Raw genomic sequence first — 22,210 nt, forward strand, 5'->3', positions numbered from 1 at the left:
AACCTCTTGTCAGTCTTCCTTACCTTCTTTTCTGAGCATAATCTCCTTGTGATTATACTAATGATGCACATTTCCACCTGCGATTTTACTCACATGTGTATGCTAACTGATCTCAAAAGAACCTGTATCTTAGAGAAATATTACTACTTATTTTTTTTTGCAATTTATCATATTATATTGTATTATACTGTAATATATTTCTACTCCTATTTTGTAAGCTAGAGAACTTCATACAAAGAGACACAGACTTTAAACTCTTTGTTTAACTAAGAAATCCAGTGAGGCAGTGAGTTCTGCTTCTTCTCTCTTCCATGTAGGGAACTGAGACATGCTGAAGATCACTGTTGACTTAACAGGGAAACCCACCAGGTTGTTTTTTTTTAGAACATTCTAGAATGCAGAATGTCAGTATCATGGCCAAGGCAACAAATAAACAACCACCAAGTTGCAGACCCTTTCACTAGACAGACATAATTTCACAGATTATTTCTTCTTTATCAAAAATTTCATCTGCAAAGACACCTTGATAACTTGATAAAGCAAAATAGTATCTGTTTTTCTGTATCTAACTGAAAAGAAAGAAGTTTCTTCCTTTTTACCTTGCTGAGATCTTTCTCCCAGGTAGCAGTGAGGAGCTGTTAGAATCTCTCTGGTTAGCAGTGAGGGAAAAGAGCAAGTCTGAGTACATCTGCACTTACAATAAGGATCAGAAAACAAAAGAAAAAATATTTTGATAAAAGGAATGTGAGCATTTATGTTTTGCATCTACAGAAACAGATCTTTACCTCTAATAAATTAAAATTTATCATAAAAATTCTGTAGGATGAAAATCCATTACTGCTTAATAAATTCCTACATTACATGGGCAGCAGCCCTCTCCAGAAAAAAGGAATATCTTTCATTTAAGTATGAGACATCATTTTCTTTCCTTTTGACTCAGTTGTTTTTTGTTTGGTGTCTTTGTATTCCCATTTTTACCTTAGCTACTGAATTATTAGCTCTAGATTACCCTATATGAAGATGTACAGTAATATGACTTTTAAAATATAAATTGGTACCTTATATCCTGCATATGTTATCATGTTTAAATATTTCCAAATAAAATGCATCTTATTACTAAAGACAAGAACAGGAAAAAAAAGAGCATTAGTCATTATTTCTTTTTTTTATTGTTATGTTAGTCACCATACAGTACATCATTAGTTTTTGATGTAGTGATCCATGATTCATTATTTGTGTGTAACACCCAGTGCTCATTACAACACGTGCCCTCCTTAATACCCATCACCGGACTAACCCATCCCCCTACCCCCATCCCCTCCGAATCCCTCAGATTGTCTCCTGGAGTCCATAGTCTCTCATGGTTCATCTCCCCCTCCGACTTCCCCCCCTTCATTTTTCTCTTCCTTCTCCTAATGTCCTCCCTGCTATTCCTTATGTTCCACAAATAAGTGAAACCATATGATAATTGACTTTCTCTGCTTGACTTATTTCACTTAGCATCATCTCCTCCAGTCCCGTCCATGTTGATGTAAAAGTTGGGTATTCACCCTTTCTGATGGCTGAGTAATATTCCATTGTCTATATGCACCACATCCTCTTTATCCATTCGTCTTTTGAAAGGCATCTCAGCTCCTTCCACAGTTTGGCTATTGTGGACATTGCTGATAATGAACATTGGGGTGCAGGGGCCCCTTCTTTTCTTTGGCCCCTCTATCTTTGGGGTAAATACCTAGTAGTGCAATTGCTGGGTCATAGAGTAGCTCTATTTTTAACTTTTTGAGGAACCTCCACACTGTTTTCCAAAGTGGCTGTACCAATTTGCATTCCTACCAACAGTATAAGAGGGTTCCCCTTTCTCCACATCCTTTCCAACATTTGTTTCCTGCCTTGTTAATTTTTGCCATCCAACTGGTGTAAGGTGGTATCTCATTGTGGTTTTGACTTGAATTTCCCTGATGGCTAATAATGTTGAACATTTTATCATGTGTCTATTAGCCATTTGTAAGTCTTCTTTGGAGAAGTGTCTGTTCATGTCTTTTGCCCATTTTTTGACTTGATGATTTGTTTTTTGGGTGCTGAGTTTGAGAAGTTCTTTATAGATCTTGGATACCAGCCCTTTATCTATAGTGTCATTTGCAAATATCTTCTCCCATTCTGTGGGTTGTCTCTTTGTCTTGTTGACTGTTTCCGTTGCTGTGCAGAAGCTTTTTATCTTGATGAAGTCCCAAAAGTTCATTTTTGCTTTTGTTTCACTAGCCTTTGGAGATGAATCTTAAAAGAAGTTGCTGTGGCCGATGTTGACGAGGTTATTGCCTATGTTCTCCTCTAGGGTTTTGATGGATTCCTGTCTCCCATTGAGGTCTTTCATCCATTTTGAGTTTATCTTTGTATATGGTGTTAGAGAATGGTCGAGTTTCATTCTTCTGTATATAGCTGTCCAATTTTCCCAGCACCATTTATTGAAGAGACAGTGTTTTTTCCATTGCATATTTTTTCCTGCTTTGTCAAAGATTATTTGACCATAGAGTTGAGGGTCCATATCTGGGCTCTCTATTCTGTTCCATTGGTCTATATATCTGTTTTTGTGCCAGTACCATGCTGTCTTGGTGATCACTGCTTTGTAATATAGCTTGAAATCGGACAACGTGATGCCCCCAGCTTTGTTTTTCTTTTTCAACATTTCCTTGGCGATCCGGGGTCTTTTCTGATTCCATACAAATTTTAGGATTGTTTGTTCCAGCACTTTGAAAAATGTCATTGGAATTTTGATCGGGATGGCACTGAAGGTACAGATTGCTCTGGGTAGCATAGACATTTTAACAATGTTTATTCTTCCATGAGCGTGGAAGGTTTTTCCATCTTTTTGTGTCTTCTTCAATTTCTTTCATGAGTGTTCTGTAGTTCCTAGAGTATAGATCCTTTACCTCTTTGGTTAGGTTTATTCTGAGGTAACTTATGGTTTTTGGTGCTATTGTAAATGGAGTCATTTCTCTAATTTCTCTTTCTACAGTTGCATTGTTAGTGTATAAGAAAGCAACTGATTTCTGTGCATTGATTTTGTATCCTGCCACATTACTGAATTGCTGTATAGGTTCTAGTAATTTGGGGGTGGAGTCTTTTGGATTTTCCACATAAAATATCCTGTCATCTGTGAAGAGAGAGAGTTTGACTTCTTCTTTGCCAATTTGAATACATTTTATTTCTTTTTGTTGTCTGATTGCTGTTGCTAGGACTTCTAGTACTATGTTGAACAACAGTGGCAAGAGTGGGCATCCTTGTCGTGTTCCTGATCTTAAGGGAAAGGCTCTCAGCTTTTCCCCATTGGGGATGATATTCACTGTGGGTTTTTCATAGATGGATTTTATGAACTTGAGGAATATTCCCTCTATCCCTATACTCTGAAGAGTTTTAATCAGGAAAGGATGCTGTATTTTGTCAAATGCTTTTTCTGCATCAATTGAGAGGACCATATGGTTCTTCTCGCTCCTCTTATTAATGTGTTCTATCACATTGATTGATTTGCAAATGTTGAACCACACTTGCATCCCAGGGATAAATCCTACTTGGTCGTGGTGGATGATCCTTTTAATGTATTGTTGGATCCTATTAGCTAGAATTTTGCTGAGGATTTTGGAATCTGTATTCATCAGGGATATTGGTCTGAAATTCTCCTTTTTGTTGGGGTCTTTGCCTGGTTTGGGGATTAAGGTAATGCTGGCCTCATAGAATGAGACTGGAAGCTTTCCTTCTGTTTCTATTTTTTGAAACAGCTTCAGGAGAATAGGCATTATTTCTTTTTTGAATGTTTGGCAGAATTCCCCAGGGAATCCATCAGGCCCTGGACTCTTGTTTTTTGGGAGGTTTTTAATCACTGCTTCAATTTCGTTACTGGTTATTGGCCTATTCAGGTTGTCAATTTCTTCCTGTTTCAGTCTTGGGAGTTTATAGGTTTCCAGAAAGGCATCCGTTTCATCCAAGTTGCTCAATTTGTTGGCATATAGTTGTTGATAATAATTTCTAATAATTGTTTCTATTTCCTTGGTGTTAGTTGTGATCTCTCCCCTTTCATTCATAATTTTATTAATTTGGGTCCTTTCTCTTTTCTTTTGGATAAGTCTGGCGAGTGGTTTATCAATCTTATTAATTCTTTCCAAAAACCAGCTTCTAGTTTTGTTGATCTGATCTACTATGTTTCTATTTCATTGATCTCTGTACTAATCTTAATTATTTCTCTTCTAATGCATGGCTTAGGCATCACTTGTTGGTTTTTCTCTAGTTCTTTAAGGTGTAAAGTTAGTTGGTGAATTCGGGATTTTTCTTTTCTTTTTTTTTTTTTTTGAGTGAGGCTTGGATGGCTATGTATTTCCCCCTTAGGACCGCCTTTGCAGTATCCTATAGGTTTTGGACCGATGTGTTTTCATTCTCATTGGCTTCCATGAATTGTTTAAGTTCTCCTTTGATTTCCTGGTTGACCCAAACATTCTTGAGCAGAGTGGTCTTTAGCTTCCAAGTGTTTGAATTTCTTCCAATTTTTTTTTTTTTTTTTTTTTTGTGACTGAGTTCCAGTTTTAAAGCATTATGGTCTCAGAATATGCTGGGAATAATCTCAATCTTTTGGTATCAGTTGAGACCTGATTTGTGACCCAGTACAGTGGTCTATTCTGGAGAAAGTTCCATGTGCACTTGAGAAGAATGAGTATTCTGTTGTTTTAGGGTAGAATGTTGTGTATATATCTATGAGGTCCATCTGGTCCAGTGTGTCACTCAAAGCTCTTGTTTCTTTGTTGATTTTCTGCTTAGATGATCTGTCTATCACTGAGAGTAGAGTACTGAGGTCTCCTACAATTAACGTATTGTTATCAGTATTATGCTTTATTTTGGTTAACAGTTGGCTTATGTAGAAGGCTGCTCCCATGTTGGGGGTGTAGATATTTACAATTGCTGGATCTTCTTGTTGGATAGACCCTTTAAGGATGACAATAGTGTCCAGGTCTCAACTGGTACCAAAAGATTGGGATTATTCCCTGCATATTTTCAGACCACAATGCTTTGAAACCAGAAGTGAATCACAAGAGGAAAGTCGGAAAGTACTCAAATACATGGAGGCTAAAGAGCATCCTACTAAAGAATGAATGGGTCAACCAGGAAATTAAAGAAGAATTTTAAAAAATCATGGAAACAAATGAAAGTGAAAACACAACTGTTCAAAATCTTTGGGATGCAGCAAAGGCAGTCCTAAGAGGAAAGTATATAGCAATACAAGCCTTTCTCAAGAAACAAGAAAGGTCACCTAAAGGAGCTAGAGAAAAAACAGCAAATAAAGCCTAAACCCAGCAGGAGAAGAGAAATAATAAAGATCAGAGCAGAAATCAATGAAATAGAAACCAAAAGAACAGTAGAACAGAGCAATGAAACTAGGAACTGGTTCTTTGAAAGAATTAACAAGATTGATAAACCCCTGGCCAGACTGATCAAAAAGAAAAGAGAAAGGACCCAAATCAACAAAATCGTGAATGAAAGAGGAGAGATCACAACCAACACCAAAGACATACAAACAATTATAAGAACATATTATGAGCAACTCTATGCCAGCAAATTAGATAATCTGGAAGAAATGGATGCATTCCTAGAGATGTATCAACTACCAAAACTGAACCAGGAAGAAATAGAAAACCTGAACAGACCTATGACCACTAAGGAAATTGAAGCAGTCATCAAAAATCTCCCAACAAACAAAAACCCAGGGCCAGATGGCTTCCCAGGGGAATTCTACCAAACATTTAAAGAAGAATTAATACCTATTCTCCTGAAACTGTTCCAAAAAATAGAAATGGAAGGAAAACTTCCAAACTCATTTTATGAGGCCACCATTACCTTGACCCCCAAACCCAACAAAGACCCCATCAAAAAGGAGAATTACAGACCAATATCCTTGATGAACATGGATGGATGCAAAAATTCTCACCAAAATACTAGCCAATAGGATCCAACAGTATATTAAAAGGATTATTCACCACAACCAAGTGGGATTTATCCCTGGGCTGCAGGTTGGTTCAACATCCGCAAATCAATCAACGTGATACAATACATTAACAAAAGAAAGAACAAGAATCATATGATCCTCTCAATAGATGCAGAAAAAGCATTTGACAAAGTACAGCATCCTTTCTTGATCAAAACTCTTCAGAGTATAGGGATAGAGGGTACATACCTCAATATCATAAAGCCATCTATGAAAAACCCACAGTGAATATCATTCTCAATGGGGGAAAACTGAGAGCTTTCCCCCTAAGGTCCAGAACGCGGCAGGGATGTCCACTATCACCACTGCTATTCAACATAGTAACACAGCTGTTCAACATAGTAACACAGCAATCAGACAACAAAAAGAAATCAAAGGCATCCAAATCAGTAAAGAGGAAGTCAAACTCTCACTCTTTGCAGATGATATGATACTTTATGTGGAAAACACAAAAGACTCCACCCCAAAACTGCTAGAACTCATACAGGAATTCAGTAAAGTGGCAGGATATAAAATCAATGCACAGAAATCAGTGGCATTCCTATACACCAACAACAAGACAGAAGAGAGACAAATTAAGGAGTCGATCCCATTTACAACTGCACCCAAAACCATAAACTACCTAGGAATAAATCCAACCAAAGAGGCAAAGGATCTGTACTCAGAAAACTATAAAATACTCATGAAAGAAATTGAGGAAGACACAAAGAAATGGAAAAACGTTCCATGCTCATGGATTGGAAGAACAAACATTGTGAAGATGTCAATGCTACCTAGAGCAATCTACACATTCAGTGCAATCCCCATCAAAATACCATCCACTTTTTTCAATGAAATGGAACAAATAATCCTAAAATTTGTATGGAACCAGAAAAGACCCCGAGTAGCCAGAGGAATGTTGAAAAAGAAAAGCAAAGGTGGCGGCATCACAATTCCAGACTTCCAGCTCTATTACAAAGCTGTCATCATCAAGACAGTATGGTACTGGCACAAAAACAGACACATAGATCAATGGAACAGAATCGAGAGCCCAGAAATGGACCCTCAACTCTATGGTCAACTTATCTTCGACAAAGCAGGAAAGAATGTCCAATGGCAAAAAGACAGTCTCTTCCACAAATGGTGTTGGGAAAATTGGACAGCCACGTGCAGGAGAATGAAACTGGACCATTTCCTTACACCACACACAAAAATAGACTCCAAATGGTTGAAAGACCTAAACGTGGACAGGAGTCCATCAAAATCCTAAAGGAGAACACAGGCAGAAACCTCTTCGACCTCAGCCACAGCAACTTCTTCCTAGACACATCGCCAAAGGCAAGGGAAGCAAGGACAAAAATGAACTATTGGGATTTCATCAAGATAAAAAGCTTTTGCACAGCAAAGAAAACAGTCCACAAAACCAAAAGACAACCGACAGAATGGGAGAAAAATATTTGCAAATGACATATCAGATAAAGGGCTAGTATCCAAAATCTATAAAGAACTTATCAAACTCAACACCCAAAGAACAAATAATCCAATCAAGAAACGGGCAGAAGACATGAACAGACATTTTTCCAAAGAAGACATCCAAATGGCCAACAGACACATGAAAAAGTGCTCAACATTGCTTGACATCAGGGAAATCCAAATCAAAACCTCAATGAGATACCACCTCACACCCATCAGAATGGCTAAAATTAACAATCAGGAAATGACAGATGTTGGCAAGGATGCGGAGAAAGGGGAACCCTCCTACACTGTTGGTGGGAATGCAAGCTGGTGCAGCCATTCTGGAAAACAGTATGGAGGTTCCTGAAACAGTTGAAAATAGAGCTACCATACGATCCAGCAATTGCACTACTGGGTATTTACCCCAAAGATACAAATGTAGGGATCCGAAGGGGTACATGCACCCCAATGTTCATAGCAGCAATGTCCACAAGAGCCAAACTGTGGAAAGAGCCAAGATGTCCATCGACAGATGAATGGATAAAGAAGAGGTGGTATATATACACAATGGAATATTATGCAGCCATCAAAAGGAATGAGATCTTGCCATTTGCAATGACGTGGATGGAACTGGAGGGGTGTTATGCTGAGTGAAATAAGTCAATCAGAGAAAGACATGTATCATATGACCTCACGGATATGAGGAATTCTTAATCTCAGGAAACAAACTGAGGGTTGCTGGAGTGGTGGGGGTTGGGAGGGGTGGGGTGGCTGGGTGATAGACACTGGGGAGGGTGTGTGCTATGGTGAGCGCTGTGAATTGTGCAAGACTGTTGAATCACAGATCTGTACCTCTGAAACAAATAATGCAATATATGTTAAGAAAAAAAAAAGAAGATAGCAGGAGGGGAAGAATGAAGGGGAGTAAATCAGAGGGGGAGATGAACCATGAGAGACGATGGACTCTGAAAAACAAACTGAGGGTTCTAGAGGGGAGGGGGGTGGGGGGATGGGTTAGCCTGGTGATGGGTATTAAAGAGGGCACATTCTGCGTGGAGCACTGGGTGTTATGGCCAAACAATGAATCATGGAACACTACATCACAAACTAAAAAAAAAAAAAAAAAATGACACAGTGTCCTTGTGTCTCCAACTACAGTCTTTAGTTTAAAATCTAATTTGTCTGATATAAGAATTGCTACCCCAGCTTTCTTTTGATGTCCGCTGGCATGGAAGATGGATCTCCATCCCTTCACTTTTAGTCTGGATATACCTTTAGGTTCAAAATTAGTCTTGTAGACAGCATATGGATGGGTCCTGTCTTTTTATCCAGTCTGCAACCCTGTGCTGTTTTATCGGAGGATTTAGGCCATTCTCATTGAGAGTGATTATTGAAAGATATGAATTTATTGTCATCATGTTGCCTGTGAAGACCCTGTTTTTATAGATTGTCCCTGTAAATTGTGAAGTTATCGTCTTCACAATTGCTAGCCTGAATTCCATCTCCGACATCTTGTTTATATCTGAATTCATTTGTAAATCTGCAGCATAAGTCATAGTCTCTGAGTCTTTCCTATATCGGGGGTTCCTCCTCCTAGTCATTCTGTTGAGAGGTGGTTGAAGGAATGTATAGAGTCCAAATTATTGACCACAACCCAAGCAAGATGCACCTGTTTTATAGGGACCTTAGGGTTGCTGGCCTCTTGTTTTCCCAGCCTGTCTTCTGGGGGAGGGGCCTGCCACGCTGTTACTCCAGCAACCGTTTGGGGGAAGTTGCCCTGCCCCCTGTGGCAGGGGATGGGCTCAGTGGAAACCGGTTTTGGTGGGCTTTTGTCCCCTGGTGGCTTTCCCTGGTGGCTTTCCATGTCTCTTCTGAGAGTCAGAGCAGAAGAGACCATTTCCAGGGCGCCTGGGTGGCTCAGTCGTTGAGTGTCTGCCTTCTGCTCAGGTCATTATCCCAGGGGCCTGGGATCGAGTCCCACATTGGGCTCTTTGCTCAGCGGGAAGCCTGCTTCTTCCTCTCCCACTCCCCCTCTCTTGCTGTCTCTCTCTGTCAAATAAATAAATAAATAAGTAATTTTTAAAAAGAGAGACCATTTCCTACCCTCTGCCTCAGAGCACAGAGATCGCAGTCTCTTCTTCAGTGAGCTCTCCAGGCAACACTATCTCCATTTCTATCTGTGCTGCTATAAACTGTAGTCCTGGGTTGTGCGCCCCTCAGCCTCCCTCCCAGTCCTCGCCAGCAGGTCGGAGCCCGTCTCTGCCCTTTGTGCTTCTAAAACAGCCAGCTGCCACCACATTGCACACATGGCCCTGCCACTCCAGTTTCAGTCTGGGGCGCTGCCCTAAAGTCCTTTCCCTCCGCTACCAGTCTGCGAGTCTGTGCCCAGTCCCCAGCGTGGGAGGCTATCGCTCACCGGCGGTGCAGGATCCTGACGGCTCCCTCCCCCTTCCGTTTATCCTCCGATATCTGCCTGTGGACTCACAGCTCCCCACTTCATACCTGGAAACCAACCACCTGCGATATTCTGTCTGTAGAGATCCAGATCTATCTTCTTACATCTCAGGCTGATTTCGTGGGTGTTCAGAGTGGTCTTGTAGATACCCAGCTCAATTCCAGGGACTGGTTGGAATAGGGTCCCCTACTCCTCCGCCATCTTTTCCCTCTCCCACAGAGGCACATTTGTAAAATTAGGCCCAGTTAATGTTGCAGTATAAAGGGCTCTTCCCCCTTCCCTCCTTCCCTCCTTCCTTCCTTCCTTCCTTCTTTCCTTCCTTCCTGTCTCCCCTTCCCTCCCTCCTTCCTTCCTTCCTTCCTTCCTTCCTGTCTCCCCTTCCCTCCCTCCTTCCTTCCTTCCTTCCTTCCTTCCTTCCTTCCTTCCTTCCTTCCTCCTTCCCTCCCTCCCTACCTCCCTTCCTTCCTTCCTTCCTTCCTTCCTTCCTTCCTTCCTTCCTCCTTCCCTCCCTCCCTACCTCCCTTCCTTCCTTCCTTCCTTCCTTCCTTCCTTCTTCCTTCCCTCCCTCCCTACCTCCCTTCCTTCCTTCCTTCCTTCCTTCCTTCCTTCCTTCCTTCCTCCTTCCCTCCCTCCCTACCTCCCTTCCTTCCTTCCTTCCTTCCTTCCTTCCTTCCTGTCTCCCCTTCCCTCCCTCCCTCCTTCCTTCCTTCCTTCCTTCCTTCCTTCCTTCCTTCCTTCCTTCCTTCCTTCTTTCCTTCCTTCCTGTCTCCCCTTCCCTCCCTCCCTCCTTCCTTCCTTCCTTCCTTCCTTCCTTCCTTCCTCCTTCCCTCCCTCCCTACCTCCCTTCCTGTCTCCCCCCTTCCTTCCCTCCTTCTTTCCTTCCTTCCTCTCTCCCTGCCTTCTCTCCCTCCCTCCTTCCTTCCTCCCTCCCTTCCTTCCTTCCATCACGGTGTTCTATGCACATGTGCTAACAATTACACAGTGCTAACAGGCTTACTGTCATGCAGGCTTCCTTCTCCAACTTCACCCACTACCTTGGTTCTATACCCACAAAATATTTACCTGATTCTTTTGGGATTGCTCTCCAGTTTTTGTTTATTTTGTTTTCTACTAAATAAATCTTACTAAGATTTCTTGCATGGACCGTGCAACCAAATTTCCTAATTTCAAATACTGGTTCCTCAGGACTGTGTGATCTTGGGCATATTACTCAACTGCTTTGTGCCTTAATTCCCCTGTCCACAATATGGGTATAATAATAGAATATATTTGTATCTAATACATCTGTGAGTGTGTGTATATGCATGTATACACACTATTATTTATATAAACACATCTACACAGACATATATATACCTATATGTGGTTTGAGGACCATGGTGGACGTTAAAGGAGCTGATGGTGTCAGTTACTTAGTGCTGGACACTAGGAAGTCTATATAAATGTTAGCCTTATCATAATTGTCGTCATCATTGTTGTGATCAAATATTTGCTTTTTGCTGAAGTGAGAGTACTGGCCCAGAGAAATTTAAACACATTGAGAAATAGCTTTCAGATGTCAGCATGAGGCCTGGCCCTTCTCCCAGGCTGGTGGCCAAGTCCCAGGCACGAGTCCCTGGAGGAAACAGGACACAAGTGCATGGCACTTCCCTCACCCTGGCTCAGAAAGGTTTAGTGTCACTCGCACCATACTCCATTGGTCAAGAAAGTCACAACCCGCCCAGGTTTGGAAGGATGATGCAGAAGCTCCTCCTTGGAACATGGGACAGTCAAGATTCCAGAAGGGCTTGAGGAATGGGAGATATTTTGTAGACATCTTTCAAAAATACAATTAACCACGATCCCCTTCTTTGCCAGCACCGCACTCCTACACTGGTTGGCATCCTCTTCCCCCAAACACATCACCTGCAAGGTTTCTCTGGGGTGAGTCCGCTCACTTCTGGGGGGTAGCCATCCCTGCCTAGCCCACTACAGGCCAAATTAATGCTCTGCAAACATCCCCCCAACCCCACTCTGCCTGCTCTCTAGTTTCTAAAAAGAATGTGCTGAAATTTTCCACTAGCTCTTATTATCCTTCCCATTTTCTATGTCCTTGTAGATCACAACATTTGCATGCCTTTCTCGTGCTTGAGGAAGAAGAAATAAGCTCATTTATTCAAATCGTGTTGCAGTTGAAGCACCCACAAATTTCCCTCCTATGTGAACTTGCCCTTCCCTTCACTCTGTCAGGAGCGAGCCCCCTTCCCTTATGATCAACGTGCAGAAATCGTCTTCATGTTTCAAAGCCATTTCTTGGCTGATCTCCCAAAATAGACGAAGTATCCACCACTGATAGCACTATTAGACTCCTAGAGGTATCGCTTGTTATTTGCCCTGATAGTGCAGTGTGTGTGGTTTCCCCATCCTGTCACTGGTTATAAATCCTGAGGGGTGAACTCTGTCCAGTTTTGCACCTTAATAGACATTAAGTGAAAATTCTATGTTTAAAAGTACAGCCATGCTGGCAACAAAGAAATGTCTCTAGTGCTAAAAAGAGTGCTCTGTAATCTCCAGATTACACCACACTGGGGAACTTCTATAGGAAGACTCTGGTCAGCTATCCACGAAGGCAAGGCTGTTACAGGGGCCCCATCCATGCGACCCTCAGGTCTAGGGTTCCCTGAAGTTCTTTTGCTGTAGGTGGGATGAGGGGACATGCGTAAGGCTGAGAACCCAGCCCTGGGTTCTCTAAGCCCTGAGAACTCTGGCTTTCCCCCTCTAGAAGTCAGATGCTGCTGCTTCCTGGGGTCTTCCCGCCCCTTCAGGCACTTCCAGGAAGAAGAAAGTCTAGCCTTGATGTTCCAAGACCATAGAGCTCTCTATCTGCCCAACCCAGAGGAATTATGACATCAGCAGTTTATCAGACCATTATAACAGGATCAAGGCAATATGCTGACACCAAGGCCAATCCCATAATTTCCCATTGCTCTGTATCTCCCCAGGGACCTGGTTGGCCCTGAGGCTGGTGAACGGCACAGGGAGTTGCTCAGGCCGAGTGGAGGTTCTCATCCAGGGCAGGTGGGGGACCGTGTGTGATGACCTCTGGGACCTGGCTGAGGCCACAGTGGTGTGCCGCCAGCTGCGGTGTGGCCAGGCCATGGCGGCCCCCACAGGGGCCCACTTCGAGGCAGGCTCCGGGAAGATCCTCTTGGATGATGTGCAGTGTGTGGGTGGTGAGAGCCACCTGGGGCAATGCATGCACAGAGCTGAGGCCGGGCACAACTGCAGGCACCTGGAGGATGTCGGCGTCATCTGCGCAGGTGAGGGGCTGGCTGGCAGTCCTCATTTGGAGGGCTACTCCTATCCCCTCACTTCTCATTCCTCCACACACACAATGTAGCACAGCCTAGAAATGTTAGTGGATCGAGACAGGCAACCGGTGTTAGCTACATCCTTTCAAAGTTATGCATCAGCCTGACCATCCCCTTGACTGCAGAGGTTGTTGAGTATGCCTCATGATCACTGATCCAGGCTCAGAAGTGGCTTGTTTGGTTTGAAAATTCAGACTGACCTTGAATTCAGCCAAATCAGAGTATCTGGCATAAAAATCCAAATTCTTGCATTTGTGAAAAAAATAAAAACAGAAGTTCAGGCTCAAAACAACAAATTATTTTATTATATTAACTGGCTGGATCTGAGAAAGAGCTGACCCTTTGGTCGGGAAACAGCTTTCTAGTTCACAAAGTCCCCATCACTCAAATCCCTTATTTGTTTTATTCCCATGGCCCTCGGAAACTTTAGAGTTTGAGTGTGTAACCTCTGGGTGATGGGCCAAATTTGTCAGCTGTTGTGCCAGGCCCTCCACATCTAGACCAAGTGACCTTCCCAAACCTATGTGTCCTTCTAGTTGACTCTCTGTCGCAACAGAATCTTTCCTGATTCCATCCCACTGGCAGCTGGAGTAATGTCCCTACAAATGACAAGCTCTGCCAGGCTGCACCTGGCCCTTCCTGAGCCTCTCAACACCTAAGACGCCGGAGGCAGGAGGGAGGCACTGCCTTCTGAAGCTCTCCTGCGACACTCAGCATTTGCTGCCTGATCTCATGTCTCAAATCCCCAGGAAATGCTAAGACCCTCAAGAGCAGGGTCCCTGCCTCTCTCTGCTTCCCACAGCTCCCTAAATCTAGGACGTGCCCAATAAACAGTCACTGAATAAGACATGATAACATGCACAATCTCTCTTCATGTTTACAGGTGCTGATTCCACAGCTGCTCAGCCTACAGGTAGAACCTGTGTTACGTTTGGCATCATCTACTAGACCTAGCATGATGTAAGAAAGATCATGAGGTTTAAAGTCAGATCCTGGTTTGATTCCCAGCTTCATTTATTCACTCAACTGTTCATTCAGTGGATACTGAAAGAACTGTGTGCTACTCTGTGCCAATAAGCAGTGGGGCCACAGCAGTGATCAAACCACCACCCCCTCCCCAGCTCCCTTCTGTCACTGGGTCTGCACCCTAATGGGAGGGACAGACATGGCATAGGATCACCCTCAGTTATGTTACCTCAGCCAAGTTGTATCATCTCTTGATCCCGTTTCAACTGGATTTCTTTTTGCAAGAGTAGGAAAAACATAGAGAATTGAATGATTGAGAATTGAATATGACAATGCCCAAAGACACCTAGCACCTGACAAGCACTCACGTAGTTCCTCCTTTTGGTCTAATGCTGACTAAAGGAGGTTGTGTGGGGAGTGCAAAGGGCCCTGAGCCGAAGGAATCTGATCCTGGCTGGTCTCTCTCCAGATGAACGACCTTGGCCATCACTCTCCATGTCATTAGAATAGGCACAGGGGATTCCCGGCTCCCTAAAATTCTATGCCTTTGACATTCAGTGACTACACAGAGAGGATAAGCAGCCATGTGGACTGGTTGAATGCAGTGTATGCCACCGTGGAAAGCAAGAGGTTGTCGTTGAAGGACAGAAATGTAGGTCTTGTACTAGAAATTGAGGAACACTTTCCCACCTAACGTTTTATTATGAGAATTTTCAAGTAGGCAGCAGTTTGAAGGATTTAACAATGAGCTCCTACCTACCTAGATCCCATGATAAATTTAGCAATCCCTCTATCATCTCTTTACTCATCCATCAACCCATCATATTTTTATTAATGTTTGATTTGTGTCCCATAAGACTCACCCATTTTCAGGTCCATTTTGATGGATTTTGGTAATTGTGTGCCACTGTATAATCACCACCGCAGTGAAAATATAACACAGTTCCCTTGCCCTGAAAGCTTTCCTCGCACATTTCAGGGTTAATGCTCTCCTCCTTCCCCTCACTCCACTTCCAGGAACTGCTGTGTGAAATTCCTTGCTTTGTTCAGGTGAAGTCATGACACACTTGGGGAAAAGGCAGCAAAGAAAGAGATGATGGCTAACTGATGGCCTCTCCTATGGCAGGCCACATGGGACAAATTGTCCATGAGCTTTGCTTTTCTGATGGCCATGTGGTGCATGTTCCTTTGTCAATGGGATCATGTTCTGTCCTAAATGAAGATCTTGGGGCTATGAGGTCACTGGCCTTAGAATGCAGTGTCATGGTTATCCCTGGTGAATCCTGGGTGGAGGCAGATGACCCCTTGAAGCAACTGTTATCTTCTCCCAATGTTCTGACTTCTCCTTGATGACCTTCCTTTTTACCCACCAACAGCCTATGAGAACCTGCTTCCCACATCATTGGTGATAGCAGCAGCTCAACACCCACCTTCTTCTGCACCTCCAGGTAAGGCTATTTCTTTTTATATTATGTCTTCTAGACAATTTTTTTCATCCAACAATGGAGGAGTGAATATGTGTCACTAAGAATATATAATGTCACTGGGATTATATACAGCAATAAACAGAGCTGACACTCAAGTAAACTAAGTTCATGGGGGAAGGGGGGGAGTAACCTGTTACAAAAAAAAGTGTGCTGAATACTCTGATGGGGGAGCACAGGGTGCCATGGGTAACCAGAAGAGGCTCTCCATCCAGAGCCGAGGGGTTTGCGCAGGACCTGAAGGGTGAGGGGGCAATGGGATTGTGCCAGGCAGGGAAGAAACCAGACTGACTCCCTGTGGGCTGCAGGGTGGGAGACATTAACATGTGTTCCAAATTCGAATATAGGGCTGGCCAATAACCATACAGAATTAGTGAACAGCGCAGTGGCTCTTTGAGATGATTTTCCACTGTGATCAGGGATGAGTAATATTTCAGGATATTTGGCCTTGAATTAAGTTTTGTTTTTTTCTTTTATAAATGACCTAGGTCTAGTCTGAGATCAGATGAGGCAGGAATAAAACATTGGACCCCTTAGTCTCTTAACCTAGCTGTACAGTCCAAAGATTCAGGGAGGAGAGAATGGAGACATTATCACTTCCAGGGGTCTGAGCATCCCTGATAGAATAGTGCCCAGCAGGTGCCATAGCTCCTAGCCATTGGCCAAGGTTTTGGGGGTGTGGCAATTACCAAAGGCACCGTTGTTGGCTCTGTGAGTTTCAATCACCTGAATTCACACTCCACATCTTCTTTATGTTTTTATGTTAACATTGTTTATATATCTGTCCAAGCTCTCTTCTTTGCATACAATTTTTTATTGAGGTATAATTGACATATAACATTAATATTAGTTTCAGGACTACAACATAAGGATTCCACATTTGTACATATTGCAAAATGATTACCACAAAAGGTAACTTATCTAAGAAGGGAGTATGGATAAACAAGTCTATAAATTATCTCTTGCCATGTAAAACCATCCCAAAACACAGTGGCTTGAAATGACTACCATCTATCGCTGCTCATGAGTCTGAGGGTCAGCTGGGTAGTTGTGCCACTCTGGGATAGGCTTGGCTGGTCGTGGCTGACTCAGTGGGGCTTGCTCATGCATCTGTGGCTAGCTGACAGGTCAGCTGAAGACTGCTGGCCTAGGATGGCCTCCCTCACACGTCTTACGGTTCCATAGCTGTTATCTGAGGGGACAGAGGTGATGAGGTCATGCACCCTTTGTCACCCATGGGCTAGCTCAAGCTTATTCACATGATCCCCTCAGTGTTTCCATGGAATGAACTGAAGCCCACCTGTCATGTCTCTTGAGGCCTCAGCTCCACATGAGTGCACTATTACTTCTGCCACATTCTACTGGCCAGAGCAAGTCACAGGCCGCAGCTTAAAATCAAGGAGTAGGAAAATAAGCTAACCTCTTGATAGGTAGAGCAGCAATGTCACATTGTAAAGAGTGAGGATATCAGGAAGAGAAGCATGGTGATCATTTTTGTAAACACTCTACCACAGGCAAGCATTCTTAAATGAGTGTGGATAAGGAAGACATTACAGTCTTCTTAAAGCAGACTTATCTAGAGAATAGCATGGGAGCTCACATGACCTCGTGAAGAGTGTGAATAGCAAAGTCATGGAAAATAAGAAAAGCTAGGTTGGGTAGCAGATAGTCCAGTCACTGAAAGGCAGAGTGAGTGACGATCACCCCGTGACCCACGGTTCTTCCCCAGGAGGCTGGGCCCCCGTGCGGCTGATAGGTGGCCATGGGAGATGCGCAGGCCGTGTGGAACTCTTCTACCAGGGAGTCTGGGGGACCGTGTGTGATGACCTCTGGGACCTGCCAGAAGCAAACATCATCTGCAGGCAGCTGGGGTGTGGCTGGGCCACTTCAGCCCCAGGTGAGGCCCACTTTGGGGAAGGCTCTGGGAAGATCCTCCTTGACAACGTGCACTGCGGGGGAGATGAACAGCACCTGGAGGAGTGCTCCCACATGGGCTGGTTTTCCCACAACTGTGGGCACGGAGAAGATGCTGGCGTGATCTGTTCAGGTAAACCCCTGCCCTCCCAGGCAAAGCCCAGCCTTGGCTCTTTCTGAGAGAATACCTTTCAAAAGACAATGTAAATCTAGCTATTGAAAAGGAACCAGTACTTTACTTGCTCACAGCAGATATTTTCATCCCTCATGCTTACAGATGCTGAATACTCAACAGTCCCAGCCCCAGGTAAGGAAGGCGATATTTACATGGGCAGTTTCCCAAAATCTTGGGGAAGAAGTTCTGCTGGAAGTTGGATGTGTCATCCTCCAGGCTGGTGGAGTAACTGGGACATGTGGTGTCACCTGACTGTCCAGTGGGAGAAATGGATAGTCCTTTAGAAATCATTTGATCCAACCTCACTTTCAACTTCTCCCTCATTTTAGACACAGGAAGCAGATTCTAAATTTCTCAGACTTGTATATAGCACTTTCAGTTTGCCAGCTCTGAGGGTTACAAGGCAACAGAAATGAGATATGGGTGGGGGGGTGGTTAAAACATAAGAGGTGGTTAAGGACATTTCCTGCCCAGGAGCAGATGGCTGGTGGGCTGGACCTGGCCAAAGTCGGGGTGACCATTCCCACCTTCTCCCTGCTTCTGCTTTGTTCCTGGTGCCCACAGAACTTCTTTTGCTATTGGTTTTACCACATGCTCTTAATGCCAGCACCCAGAGTTTTCTATGCCAGAGCCCGCTCTCCTTCATCAAATCCCCAGGTTCCCTGATGACCTGCCCTCAGCTGGCTCTTGGTCAGAGAGTGAGTCATGAATAAAGCTGAGTAGAAAAGGTCTGATAAAACTTCAGGCATATTCCCTCCCGGGTTGTCAACTCTAGCAGGTGGGAATGGATTGGTCCCAGGAAAGGGTCTCTAGTGGGAGGTTCTTGGCCAGGTGTCACTGGTAGGAGATATGCAGGGGGCATGAAGGAGGATCCACAGCATCCTTAGATGTTGGCTCACCATCTCTGAGCAACACCAGGTCAAAGAAAGGGGTGAATTGGTACCTCTTCCTATTCTTACCTGGAAGCCTCATAACTCCCAGGCCTTGGGTCACTAGAATTGGCTACAGTTGGCAGAATTTCATGTCTTTAGTGTTCTTAAACCCCCAATTTTAAAATATCTCATTTGTGTGTATGACAAAAGGATAATTTATCAAAATCTGGAGAGGATCTAGATGAGTGCTTCTTCCATCCCACACATTAACATCCCCTACATGTTCTGGCCTTGCCCCCAGAGATGACTCAACAGTTCTGGGGGGGGGTGGCCCACTGTATTTGATATGAGCTCCTCAGGGTATCATGTGCAGCTAGTGTTGAGCCAGCTGATGAGCCACATGTCCTTTGTGGGTTTGACAGATCGCCCACTGGCTGTCATAGCAGGAACAATGGCCACAGGTGAGACTTTGGTGTCCTTGGCTGCTCTGACCACCATCTTCTAGCTCAAGCCCTGAAGTGATTCTCCAGGGAAGTTGAGCAAAATACTACTGCCCTGGCTGGGTCACCCCTCTGAACCTGTGTTCTGAGTGAAGAGTCCAATAATGAAGGCAGATGAATTTATGGTTCCAATTCCATTTCTATGTAGCCAAAAAAGGCAGTCCAAATAATCAAGTGACACCAGCGTGCTTCGTCTCCAGCATGGACACTACATGTGAAGGACAGGCATGTGGCTCTTAACATGGCAGTGTTGCCAGGGCACTACCCAAGAACATCATTTCAGAGGGCTGCTGCCATAACGACCATGTTCTTCTTCTCCACCCTTTTCCCTTCTCTGACAATCTCTATCTTCCTTATTCATCCTTTCTTTGCATCTTCCATTTTTCCCCCTCTGTTTTTGTCTGTATCTTGGGCTTCCAGAAGCTCCACTAAACTTTTCTTAGCACCACTTGGAGATAAAGGACTGAAATAATACTGATGCCTGGAGAGCCTGGCTGGTCCTTCTACAGAAGAGCCACAGATAGATGACCAGAGCCAATCGAGTGTAGGTCCAATTCTCATATAGCCAGACAGTCTGATGGAGAAAGCCATTGCCACAGGTGTTACCTTTAATTTTGTACTGAATATTGGGCATATGGATACACAGACAAGCAGATGGAAAAACAAATGGACAAGTGATGAACAGGCAGACACAGAATGATGTCAGTGTTGGAGGGGTAGATGACTCAGGGCAAGTTCTCTCCATTTAGTAGTGGATTTTTAATAGTGTAATTTTAATAAATTATAACAGATGGCAGATGGAATGCTGACATCTTCATATACATAGAGGTTCCATGTAGACTCAGCTTTACTTGGGAAAACGAAGCCATTTACTCATTACTACTGGTGGCCTCACAAAAGTCAAACCTACAGAACCCACCACTAGGGAGTAACAACCAGAGGGAAAGATTCTGGTTGATACTGGTTAACTGCTCTGCCCAGCAAGGCCAGGTCAGTGGTAGAATTCTCTAAACAAGTGAGAGGTGTTTCAAAATTCAGACACTTTCATGCCCTAACCTAAATTTGTGAGTTTTTAGACTGGTGTATGCCTCTGATATGTCCTAAGACACACCCACAAGGTAATGACCAACGAGACCTTTTCGGTGGAAAAAAAAAAGGAAAGGAAAAGAAAGTGTGAATTATAAAATTAGTGAACTGAACAATGAAAAAAACTGAAATTCTAAAATATTTTTCTTCTTTTAGAAAAATCTAGGTGTGGCAGAGTAATTACCAACTCATCTGGAGCGATTAGGAATCCCCCACAGAACAAAATGCATGACAACATAACCTGTGTGTGGGAAATCAAGGCTAATGCATCTGATCACATACTGCTGGCATTTCCATATCTTAAGTAAGTCACAAGTACATGATTTAAGTACTCTGTGTAGTTTAAAATTCGAAGCATTTTTCTGTGCCATGAGTCCTTCATGCCCTTTTAAATTTTGAATTTTGAAATAATCATAGACACACAGGAAGTTACAAAAATAATACATAGAGTCCGATGTACCCTTCACCCAGCTCCCCCCAGTGGTGGCATCATCTATAACTATAGGACAATATCAAACCAGGAAGTAATGCAATACTGCGCTAGGTCATAGACCTTATTCTGTTTTCACTACTTTCCACATCCACTTGTGTGTGTGTGTGTGTGTGTGTGTGTGTGTGAGAGAGAGAGAGAGAGAGAGAGAGAGAATGAGAATGTATGTTTCAGTCTCTGGTTAAAGATGCAGATTTCAGGGAACCCCCAGACCTCACAAATCAAGAAATTTTAGGTTTTAATATTGTAAAGAGTCAAGGTTGATATCATTCACAAATGAATGTCTTATGGAAATTAACTCCCAGGAGCAACCTGAATTATTTATTACTTTTGAATTTTGCTTTATCAAAAAATGACTTAGAATGGATGGCTCATCAGGCTGAGGCATGGAGATGGTCTCCTGACTCTAACCCTAGGGGCATCTGGACAAAACTTCCACAATGAAGAACAAGAGCTGACAGATCAGATGACTTGCATAAAGCAAGCAGGGCAGACTCCGTAGTGCACTTCCCTCTAGGCAGGTCGCCTGCAGAGTTTGTAAATGGGTTGTTTGGAGCCTGAAGCCATGTCTTAGAGGCAGGCCATTGCTGACATTGGCCCTGAGCTTCCAGCTACCTGCAGTCCCAGACCTCAGCAGGGGTCCACCTAGTGCTTCAGCCGCCTCTTCCCTCTTCCAGTTAAGATCCCATCCCCTCAAGAAAAAGTGGGATTAAAGGATTCTATACTATGTTTAAATGGCGGATAGGCTTTTAATCTGTCCCCAGTTTTATTGTCATGAAAGAAAGGGTCTGCCTCACAGCATACCTCTAAGATCTGCTAATGGGGAGGCTAAGAGGCAGCCATTGGTCTTTGCTTCCCCAGCCTAGATTGCACCAATGAATACTTTGAAATCCTGGACGGCCCTCCATCCTCAACAAAGTCCCTGGGGAAGACCTGCTCTGGGTCCTACCTCACCTACTCGTCCTGCTCCAGCTCAATGACCCTGGTGTACTTCCGAAGCTTCAACAACATAGGGAAAAACTTCATTGCTTATTATTATTCTGCAGCCAAAGGTATGAATGGTGGTTAAAAGCAGGAGCTGTGGAACTGCAGCTGGAGTGCCTGCCTTGGGGCCAGTTAGAACCCCATCGCTTACTCTGTGACCCTGGACAAGAGACCCGACCTCTCTGTGCCTCAAGCCATTCCCTGTATAATGGGGATAAGAGAAGCTTCCCTCCTAGGCTTGTCGTGGGGCTTACCTGAAATGACACAAGCCCTTGCACAGTGATGGTATATCATGTGATCAGATTGGCAGATTCAACCCTGGGCCTGGTTCCCCATAAACGCCTCATTACAGTCTGCCCGTTAGGATGCCACTTCTGGAGTTACATGAATCTAGTACTAAGTGGGTGTTTTAGGACCTACAGAAGAAGAAGGTGTGGTCCAGCCTAAGAGGGGCTCATGTACAACCTGGAAGGAG

At 43.7% G+C, this 22,210-nt stretch overlaps 1 protein-coding gene across 1 annotated transcript in view; it reads left to right on the forward strand.

The window, feature by feature from the left end:
• Nucleotides 1-22,210, forward strand: part of LOC113923761 (deleted in malignant brain tumors 1 protein-like) — an 82,204-nt gene that overhangs the window by 6,664 nt on the left and 53,330 nt on the right. Inside the window, 4 exon segments of the mRNA XM_035724137.1 lie at nt 12,896-13,213; nt 15,607-15,678; nt 17,444-17,761; nt 21,618-21,803. Coding sequence (XP_035580030.1) covers nt 12,896-13,213; nt 15,607-15,678; nt 17,444-17,761; nt 21,618-21,803 — 894 coding nt within the window.

This window comes from Zalophus californianus, chromosome 15, assembly GCF_009762305.2.
Source record: "Zalophus californianus isolate mZalCal1 chromosome 15, mZalCal1.pri.v2, whole genome shotgun sequence".
Classification (NCBI taxonomy): domain Eukaryota; kingdom Metazoa; phylum Chordata; class Mammalia; order Carnivora; family Otariidae; genus Zalophus; species Zalophus californianus.